Here is a 10277-nt window from a genome sequence, read left to right as displayed (position 1 = left end):
TTGAAAAAAAAATCATAATTATCACACATGAATGCTAAAGTATATATTATGCAAGCCTAAAACTTTCTTTAAAAATTTCTTGAATGTTCTAAAGTCGATCAAGGAGAGATAGGGAAACTGGTAGTATACAACAGATCACATTCATTCTTCTCACAAGGCATCACGAGCAGCTATTCGGCAAACTATTGCATCAGCAAGTGATGATACTCCAAGTTCCGATGCCGATATCTTGTAATGCTGAATGACAACAAAAGACTGAATATGCTATACATGCACAAAAAAGATACTAAGTCATTTGGATCAGAGCTATTACAGACCTTTTGTATCTGGGATTGGTTTGCTCTCCCTTCTAGCTCCTCCAGGTCAATCTCTTTGCCATTGATGAGCTTCTCTATAGCTTGTATCTAGTAAAGGTAAAGAGATCAGATCACTTTAGTTATCTGGGTGACAGAAAGAAATAAATGTGTGCCATATTTTAATGTAGAATTGTCTCACCTCATCAGGAGAAGCATCAAATCGAGCAGCAAGGATATAAGTTGTGCTGTCAGAGATGCCACATCTTTTCAAAGATTCAGTAATCTAGTCCCAAGAAATGCCAACGTAAGTAATCTAAGGGGAAATATGAAACATAACAGGTTAAATAGCAATGCTTACATGCTTGGACCCTGAGTAGTTGTAAACGAGCTCTGAATGAGGAGTGCGTGTGGTCAATGAGTCTCGTGACTTGGCTACAAGTGTCTTGTGAGCAGCCGCTAGGACAGGGAAAATATTTGGAATCTGGTTCAGTTGACAACAATGGTAACATCAGAAGAAAAAGCAAAAGTGTTGTTAATTGTCATTGCTGAAAATTTATGCACCAGCATCATTAGGATCTTCTCATGTTACATACTCAAATGAGATGGTAGTCACGTATTGAAAAAGAAAGGAACGAGTAAAACTATTAAATCCTGTTTAAGAATTGGTGGATCCAACTATAAATACTTCTGCATACTTTCTCTAATAGCATCGCCTTCTTGTGTTAGTAAATGACAAAAAATGATTTTGATCCTCTTGTAAATGTTGCTGAAGATGACCTAAAACACAAACAATAAGAAAACATACAAGTAAAGCATTGAGGAATGCAACTTCTGGCTCCAGAGTCCCGGTTTGCATACTTTCCAAGAGTTCTCTGTGAGAATATCAATTACATAACACACTTTAGCTAAGAGCAGGTCCACAATCTTTTGAATCAACTACAGATAAATAGATAAAGTCGTTTATAATGTGTTCTGTATATTTACTTCTATAGATTGGCATATGACCATAAATAGCAAAACTTTTGCAATCAGCCAAACGCCATCTAGAAACAATCATCTAAGAGCAACTGGCTCATCAATTACCACATATTAGCTATTGTAACCGCACTACTAGTGCATAATGTTCTTACTTGTTATAACAAGCAAATCCAAATCAAACTCCAACAACGTTTAAACTGAACTTCCAGATGAAGTGATACCTTATGTTGTGTCTTATAGATAGCAATATTTCAAAGTTACCCAAAAAATCATTCCCGTATCACATCCATGCCTAATGGCACAATAAAGAAATTTGACTTTAACATAATTCCGTTAATAAAAAATACCTTCTAGACAGCTGCCATGATAAAAGAAATCTAAAATTTGATTAAATATACAAACAACCTGATCAAAGTATCTCGGCTTATACTCAATGGTAACAAGCCCATGATAGAGAGAGAAAGACTTACTTTGAATTGGTTACATCAGTGTAGAGTGCAATAGAAAGAGTAGTTCCATTTATACTGAACGACTTCATAGCTTCCTTCTGGCTTGAATCTGTAACGAGAGCATTGGCCCATTAAACAAAAGGAAATAAACACAAAAATGAGATTTCCTGAACCTATTTATACTGATAAGCTGTGATGACCACATTCTATGTTTAAAAAAGAACAAAAAATGATTTCCTGAACCTATCAATTCTCTTCACCACTTCACTTTCAATTTGTCTTATTTTCTTAACAAAGGAATTAGGTATGGGCTTACAGTGCGCAAGAATGTTACTGTTGAGACACAAATCAACCAATAAAACATCATAGGAACTAGAAATAAGAGGGGCCAGAGATGCAATCAATCTTATCATCATCCTTTAGTGATTAGTTAACCGCAATTAGAACAAAATCATGGCATAACAGAAATAGAGTGTAATTTGAGAACAAGAAATTGTGCAGTTGCAGATTTAACAGGAAAAGAAGGGATAAAGACGAAGGATGAACGAGAATAGAATACCTAAAGATGGATAAGAAGATATGCCGGCACTCAGATGTCTGCAATCTACACTCTGGCATGTCTCTACGGATCCTTAAAACCCTGCTTTGAATCCTCCAACCAAAACATTATTTTACTATTTAATTTTTATAATATACACAAGAGATAAATGAATTAAAAATATTTTTATTATATAGTTTTTGTACAAAATAATAAGAAAATAAATTATTTTTATATTTTTTATATGATTTTATTGTTGTATATTCAACAATTACTTCTCATTGTAATAATAATAATTTTTATTTTTTATTATCAACAAAAAATTTACATATACGCGAAATAACACTGACCTTTATTATGTATATGTCAGATTATTAAAATGAAATAAAATTTTCACTATTTGCTTCCTTTTATTTTCTTTTATGTTTATTTTTTTTACATCGATATCTTTTATAGTGAATTTTACAGTATAATTTTAAACTATTATTAAGATAAAATAGAAACAAATTTGTGTAATTGAGAAATCTTTATTATATATTGCTATAAATAATAAAAAAATAATTTAATAATTTTCAATGTTTAATATCATCTTTATACTTATATTTTATTTATAATATTCTTTTTATGATTACCTTTTTTCACATGTATTTTTTGTTACTTTCAATATAGACAACATTTTCTTTTACTACGGATTGAACAAAAGGCTAAAATGCTGATAGCGCCCATACATTAGGGTTAGGGTTTCTGTCCAATATTTTTCTGTCACACAGGTTACAATTTTATTACCTTTTTATATAAGTTGACACAGGAAACATATTGTTGATATGCTTATAAACAAAACAACTTTCTAGTTTTTATAATATTAAATTTTATTTTTTTATTTATCTGTATAAAATAATGAGTATATCTACTTTTATTAATGAATAATGATGACTGAATTTTAAAATCACTAATATTATTAATGAGACTAAATTTAGTGTACTGGTACTATTTAAAATAAAAATCAACAAATTTAACCGAATTATTTAATTAGTGTCAGTGGTTTGTTTGTATGATTAGGTTTACAGTTTATACGTGAAAGCGAAAAATTAATTACTTTGTTTTTCAAAGAAAAGAAGTCAAATTCAATTTGTGTCACCTGGAATTTATATAAATTACTTTTTCCAAAGAAGTTAATCTTTCTATAATTTGTTGTCAGAAATATTCATATACTTTTCAAAAGAAATAAAAAATATGTTATATGTTACGAATTTAATATAAATTAGAGATTTTAAATTAACCATAATTTATTGATAGAAATATTCATATTTTAAAAAAATAACAAATATGCTATATGTTACGAATTTAAAGTGAATTATATATTTTCCATTGATCCATTTTGAAGTGTAGGTGGTGTTTTAATATTTTGTAAAAAAAAAAAGTTACCAATCAATTTCTCTTAAAAGATAAGGATGTCAATATTAAAAAAATGGTTAAAAAGAGTAAATTTGAAATAAAATTCAATCTTCTAGAATTATAATATATATATATATATATATATATATATATATATATATATATATATATATATATTAAATTGATTTTATTTCTAATAAATTTATTCATTTAAAATTTATTAGTTTGGTGTTAAATTTCCTTAATTTTTTTTTTGAAACCTTAACATTATATTCCAATTGGACCATGGCCCCAATTATCTTTTACATAGACATAAATTAATAAACTATTTTTTTTTATTTTAGTATATTTTATATATTTGACAATTCAACTTTTGTACAGCTTGACACTTCCAAATTATATTTTTTTTTTAAATTGCGTATCATCAAGTTATTTATGCATACTAAATTCGATTGTTCAAACACAACAAAAATCCTAAAATTTACCATTAAATAATGTAAGATATGGAATACATACAGTTAAAACAAGGGGGAAAAGCAGTTTTTTTGCAAGAAACATTCTAGCTAAACTAATTATTACATGCCTCGAGATGGTTCCGCAGCAAAATTGGCAGACATTCAGAATTCCTAGACTCAACTATCTAAGTTTGCCATAGCGATATTGAATAATGCAAATACCTTGTTCGGATTTCTGTTGACAAAACATGCTTCTCAGATTGAATTATATCTACAATGGCCTTTCTGAGTATGGAGAACCAACACCATCATATCCCTGCTGTAAAAAAACTCCATAAATAATAGCCTTGATGTTGTCATTGATGATGTATTAGAATTCCACCTCCAATACCACTCATTCAATATGGTGAAACCGGTTTGATCAGAGACAACCCTTCCGCAGAACAAGGCTACATTGTGGATAACAGGAACCTAATCAGTTACAGTCCATTTGACAACCTCAAAAACTGTCCAAAGTAGTAATATATTAGAGCAAAGAAGGATTATTGAAAGGTTGGCAAAGCAAATAGCCCAGTGCTTGGCATCATGTTTGTTTGTTACCTAGTGATTACCATTAACCAGCTTCAATCCACCAGATACATCTTCACAATGCTTCATATGATTAAAAAGGGAAGTAAAATCAACTGTGCTATTGGCCCTACAGTCATATTTGGGTGGATAATGGAAACAGGGCTCCATGGACTTGGCATGTCGACAAGGTGGATCTGGGATGGTTTCATTATATCCCCTCTGCAAAATCCATGGCTTCAAACCTCCAAGACTATGAGCAACATAACCAAAAGTAGACTTAGTGCTAGTAACCAATGCATCACACAAACTCAGCAAATATATTTCGGTCCATGCCTTGATGTTGTGCATGTCATCATTTGACTTTTGACGCTCTTCATGACTGGGCTGATAAACTCTTATTACTTCCCTGGTCACAGTTCTATTTGCCTGATACATAGTCTTCAGCTTCTCACCGTATTCTGAGAATAAAGATGCCACTAAAACAACTTTTGAGGTCTTCTTCAAAGGAGAAGCCACTGACTTTTGTGCGTTGAAATCAGGCAGCAACTTATGCTGAAGGGTGCAGGATACTATTTGGTTAATAACAGTTTGATGTGGTAGTCGATGAGTATTAAAAAGTCTAATCTGCAGACCTATCCTCTCATTTGCCTTGGCTAGATGTGCCTCATAAATTTTTCTAATTATTTGCCATGCTTTGTTTGATGGGTGAAGAAGGTAACGTCCAAGATGGTGAAAAACTGTGTCCTTCTGGGGGAACATTTTACTTAGTTCTTCTCTAAACGATGGAATCATAAAAAGAGAAGGGACAAAGTATTGATCTGACCGTAAAATCAGCACTGAAATTTTTTGAAGAAGATCTTGACTTCCATCACAATGAAAAAAATTATTGTGACGGTCATGGGTGTGCTGTAGATTAAGAATAAGAAATGGTGGCAGAAGTACCTGTGAACTGTTTACCTTGAAATTGTTTAATATGTTTTCATATGTTTCAATATGCTTCTGATCTTTCCAATAAGGAAAACTCCTGGGCAATAACCATGAGGAATCAGGAAATGGCTCACAAAAGAGACCAGACATATCGGCCCCAAATTTGACAAGCAGAACACGATCTGTAAGGATAGCATAAAGAAATGCTGCAACCAAGGTTACTATTCTGTTCCCTAATCCATTGGCAGCTGTCCAGACAAGATATTTGCATTTCCTACTAACATCATTATTGCTAAATTTTGTGCCCTTTCTCATGATTTTGTTGTAGAATTTGGTAGAAGGTCCACAACTTCGATGAAGATGTTCATATTTTCGTAACTTGGAGATAAGATATCTAGAAGGTTTGTGAGAGGAACTTTTGCGGTACAAGTAAGATTGATATCTACTAAAGCATGATGCTTCATCAAATGATGAAACCAGAAGCCCATCAAGGAGTTTGTCTTTAGAAATGGTGATGCTAGTAGATAGGGACAAAACATTCTCCCCATCTTCAGATGAATTATTCTTTGGACCTGTACATGCATAAATAAACAAACAAACAAACAAAAAACCACAATTTTACATAACATTTATAATAAGAAGACCCGTATAGTGATCTTGAAATTAAGGTAGAAGTAAGATTATAAGTTACCAATATCTAAGAGAGGTAGTGCCTGAGCTGGTTCTTCTAAGATTCCAGGCTTAGAATTCTGATTTTTGTTTTCCAAAACCTTATCTAACATGTAATTTAGAGAGATCAGAACAGATGTTAAGATATCAAACAGAGTAACTAATGATGAGTTAAAGGAATAAATTGAAGAACAGTAGAGTTACCAACAGGGGCTGAGTCTGGAATAACATTATGATCCTTTTCTTCCCCAGTTTTAACGGTAGCATTTTGAAACTCTTGTATTGAGGCATTTTGAGCTCCTTCGTGCACGACATTAGTAGTGATCGCATTTTGAGTTCCTTGTTTCAAGACATTATTAGAAGCATTGTGAGCTCTAACAGCCAAAACGTTAAATCCATGGACGAGATCGAAAACTGAGTTCTGGTGTATGAGAGTAAATGTGACCAAAACAGGGAAGATTATAGAAGCCACAGCCAATAATGTTCTGAAGCTCTTGAAACCACGCCCTACTTTATCCATCACAACTTTGCATGAAGCAACTTCAGATCTCAATTAAGGAATTGATTGATTGCCTTCGCTGCATCAACATTCACATTGAAAATCTACAAACCAAAGAAAGGGGTACAGCGACAGAAGCCAGATCCTCAGAATTTAACTTCTCGTTTGGGTCGAAATCGAATTTGATCGGTAGAAAGAAATTGAGAATGCGAGAAAGAAGCTATGCAAATTACGAGCAGATTCAGCAATAATTTATTTTCTCCAGAAACCAACTTTGCACTCTTACAATACAACTGCTTCCTGTAAACTATTACTGTAACATATGTTTTCACATCTGTCGGCAACACAAAAAAGAATGGAAAGCTTTCCGACGACTGTGATCTCATTTTTCTATTCGCTAATTACTGTTTCTATTTTAATTAATAAAAAAATGTAATTTTAAGGTAAATGCTAACAATTATCATGTTAATAGTTATTAATCAACAAATTGAAAGATAATATAGTTAAAGAGTATTGTCTTAATTTTGTTTTGAAGGTACTGTAGGAAACATATTCTTAAACCTTTTTAGATTAAAACAAAACTTATTTTTGCAAAAGGAAATTAACTTATTTATAAACCTAAATTAGTTTACAGAGTTAAAAGTTAAATTTTAGAAAAAATAATGTATAATTATTTTATGAATAATTTATAAAGAAGTTTATATTATTTTATTTTTATTTTTAAAATATTTATACAAAAAATCATTACCAAAAACAAATGAGACTTTTGAAAGTATTTTTATTATAATTACTGTTTTCTTTTCTCATATTTCTTTTTTTCTTTGAAGGTATATTTGGTTTCAAATGAGTAGTGTTTTAGATTTTTTTAGGTTATATTAAAGTGATTTGGGGAGAAACATTTAAAGTGGAATGTAAAGTGTTTTGTTTAGTAATTAACTTGGAAAAACTTTAACTTCAACTTGAAAATTAGATGTAAGTTTTAATGATTAAAAAACTAAAAGAAATAGGATCACGGATTTACTATTGTTATATGTTGAATAGTTTATTATTTTTCTTTATTAATTAAATTGTTTTAAGATTTTTTTTTATTATTTTGTAATTGTATCTTGCATACTTTAATTTTTTTTAAATTCAAATTATTCTTTAAAATTTTAAATAGTTATTCGATTAACAAGTTTGAGTATTATTGACAAAATAAACAAGACTATCTAGATTATTTGTTATTTAGTCATAAACATTAGTCACTTTAACTCCACTAGATACATCTTCACAATGTGTAATATGATGAAAAAGAGAAGTAAAATCCACTGTGACATTAGTCTTACAAGCATATTTTGGAGGATAATGAAAACAAGGCTCAACGTACTTGGCTCGTTGACAAGGTGGATCTGGTACAGTTTCCCCATATATAGGTTGCAAAATCCATGGCTTCAATCCTCCAAGACTATGAGCAACATACCCAAAAGTGGACATCGAGCTTGTAACTAATGCATCACACAAACTCAACAAATATATTTCAGTCCATGCCTTAATGTTGTGCATGTCATCATTTGAATTTTGTTGCTCTTCATGACTTGGCTGATACACTTTTATTACTTCTCTACTCAAACTTGTATTACTTTCATATATACTCTTTAGTTTCTCACCATATTGAGAGTATAAAGATACTACTAAAACAACTTTTGAGGTATTATTTTTTAAATGATGATTCATTGAGCTTTGCACATTGAATTTTGGCAACAACTTAGCTTGATGGACACAAGATATAATTTCGTTGGTAATGGTTTGTGTTGGTGGATGGTGGATATTAAATACTCTAACTTGTAGGCCAATCTTCTCATTTTCCTTGGCTAGGTTTGCCTCATACAATTTTCGAATCCGTTCCCATACCCTATTCGATGGGTGAAAAAGGTATCGTCCAAGATAGTGAAAAATCGTGTCTTTATCAAGGAACATTTTGTTCAAGTCTTGTCTAAAAGAGGATATCATGAAAAGAGAAGGGACAAAATATTGATTTGACTGTAAGATCATCACATGAACTTTTTGCAGAAGATCTTGATTTTGATCACAATGAAAAAGATTAGTATGACCAACATGGGTGTGTGTTAAATCAAGAACAAGAACCGGTGGCACAAACTCAAGTGAATTGTTTTTCTTATTATTCATAGATAGGGTTTCATGTGTTTCAAATTGTTTTAGATCATTCCAATAAGGGGAATTTTTGGGCAACAACCATGAGGAATCAAAAAATGGCTCACAAAAGAGATTTAACATATCAACGTCAAATCTAACAAGAAGAACACGATTTGTAAGAATTGCATAGAGAAACGTTGAAACCAAGGATATCATCCTGTTCCCTAAGCCATCTGAGGCTATCCAAACAAGATATTTGCACCTTAAATCAACATAATTGTTGCTACGTTTTGCACCATTTTCCATGGTTTCGTTGTAGAATTTAGTATAAGGTCCGCATCGTTGATGAAGATGTTCATAGTTTCGTAACTTGGATATCAAATATTTAGAAGGCTTGTGAGGAGAAGCTTTTCGATACAAATAAGATTGAAACCTACTAATGCATGACGATTCATTAAATGAGGAAACTAAAAGCCCACCAAACAACTTATCATTACCACTGGTAGTAGATAGAGACAGATCATCCTTTACAGCTTCAAATGTATTATTTTTTAGATCTTTATCTGTGAAAATGATAAAATAAAATCACATAATTTTCAATAATATTTAAATCTTTATAACAATGACATTTGATGATAAAAATATAAATTTTAAAGTGAAAATTTACCTGGCTCACTAATGTTGAGATTCTTTTTTTCTTCTATAAATGCATTAAATTCTTTGAAGATGTCAAAAACTGAGTTTTTGTGTAGGACAAAAAATGTGACCAAGATAGAGAAGGTTATGAAAGCTACAACTAACAATATTTTGAAGCTCTTGAAAATCTTCCCTACATCACCCATCTTGATTTGCTGGCATGCATTCAACATTAGATATTAAATAGAGAAATATGTACATTGAATATTCAAGTATGATGGAACATTAAAAAATTTACTTACACTATTGTATCAAAATTGTATTTTATTAGAAACAATAATCAAAAAGATGAAAACATATTTATTAAGGAATGAGCAAGTTTGTTTCCTAAAAAACCCAACCAACCTCATTCACTAATCTACCTAAAATTATTTAATAATGTGAAGTACCTTCATTGACTAATTTGGTCAACTTCTAATTTTTGTTCTTAAGTCAAATTTTATAACATCATATTATGATGATAGAAGCCACAAATACACTATAATACTACTAAATTAGATTATATTAATTAATATTATGTAAACTGATACTGGTATATTAGTATTAATAACACATATATAAATGTATTCTAATAATTTATGTTTTAATAATTTAAGAAGACTATTAAAAATAAATAACTATAATAATACACATTTAATGTGAAATAAATAAAAAGTAATCATAAAATATAAA

The 10277-nt window shown here is 30.7% G+C and overlaps 2 protein-coding genes across 4 annotated transcripts; both read right to left on the bottom strand.

Annotated features, from left to right (window-relative positions):
• On the bottom strand, positions 1 to 2411 carry LOC108333400 (uncharacterized). Its single transcript, XM_017568833.2, has 7 exons — positions 2283 to 2411; positions 1745 to 1832; positions 1102 to 1168; positions 655 to 777; positions 496 to 579; positions 318 to 404; positions 1 to 237 (listed from the first exon to the last, which is right to left on the bottom strand). Exons 2-7 carry the CDS (start codon positions 1810 to 1812, stop codon positions 151 to 153), a joined length of 516 nt encoding a protein of 171 aa, XP_017424322.1. The 5' UTR covers positions 1813 to 1832; positions 2283 to 2411; the 3' UTR covers positions 1 to 150.
• A 1697-nt stretch (positions 2412 to 4108) lies between these two features.
• Positions 4109 to 7149, bottom strand: LOC108332466 (galactoside 2-alpha-L-fucosyltransferase). Of its 3 annotated transcripts, none has more exons than XM_052871103.1 (3): positions 6482 to 7149; positions 6300 to 6383; positions 4109 to 6180 (listed from the first exon to the last, which is right to left on the bottom strand). In XM_052871103.1, the coding sequence occupies exons 1-3, from the start codon at positions 6795 to 6797 to the stop codon at positions 4712 to 4714; spliced, it is 1869 nt and encodes a 622-aa protein (XP_052727063.1). In that variant the 5' UTR covers positions 6798 to 7149; the 3' UTR covers positions 4109 to 4711. The 3 variants fall into 3 exon arrangements, with proteins under 3 accessions (XP_052727063.1, XP_017423230.2, XP_017423229.1); XM_017567741.2 differs by having other exon boundaries at positions 6300 to 6378; XM_017567740.2 differs by having other exon boundaries at positions 6300 to 6378; positions 6486 to 7149.
• Positions 7150 to 10277: the final 3128 nt, after the last annotated feature.

The sequence above is a fragment of the Vigna angularis genome, chromosome 11, assembly GCF_016808095.1.
Source record: "Vigna angularis cultivar LongXiaoDou No.4 chromosome 11, ASM1680809v1, whole genome shotgun sequence".
Taxonomy (NCBI): domain Eukaryota; kingdom Viridiplantae; phylum Streptophyta; class Magnoliopsida; order Fabales; family Fabaceae; genus Vigna; species Vigna angularis.
The sequence above is the reverse complement of the archived record's forward strand: the minus strand, read 5'-3'. Positions and strand labels throughout refer to the sequence as shown.

Excerpts from the sequence above, each read along its gene's own strand:
- LOC108333400 (XM_017568833.2), bottom strand. The coding sequence starts at position 1,812 with ATGAAGTCGTTCAGTATAAATGGAACTACTCTTTCTATTGCACTCTAC. Across the intron at positions 580-654 it reads ACTACTCAGGGTCCAAGCAT|ATTACTGAATCTTTGAAAAG; the intron begins GTAAGCATTGCT and ends TCTTGGGACTAG. Across the intron at positions 405-495 it reads TTGATGCTTCTCCTGATGAG|ATACAAGCTATAGAGAAGCT; the intron begins GTGAGACAATTC and ends TACCTTTACTAG.
- LOC108332466 (XM_052871103.1), bottom strand. The coding sequence starts at position 6,797 with ATGGATAAAGTAGGGCGTGGTTTCAAGAGCTTCAGAACATTATTGGCT. Across the intron at positions 6,384-6,481 it reads TCCAGACTCAGCCCCTGTTG|ATAAGGTTTTGGAAAACAAA; the intron begins GTAACTCTACTG and ends ATTACATGTTAG. Across the intron at positions 6,181-6,299 it reads ACTACCTCTCTTAGATATTG|GTCCAAAGAATAATTCATCT; the intron begins GTAACTTATAAT and ends ATGCATGTACAG.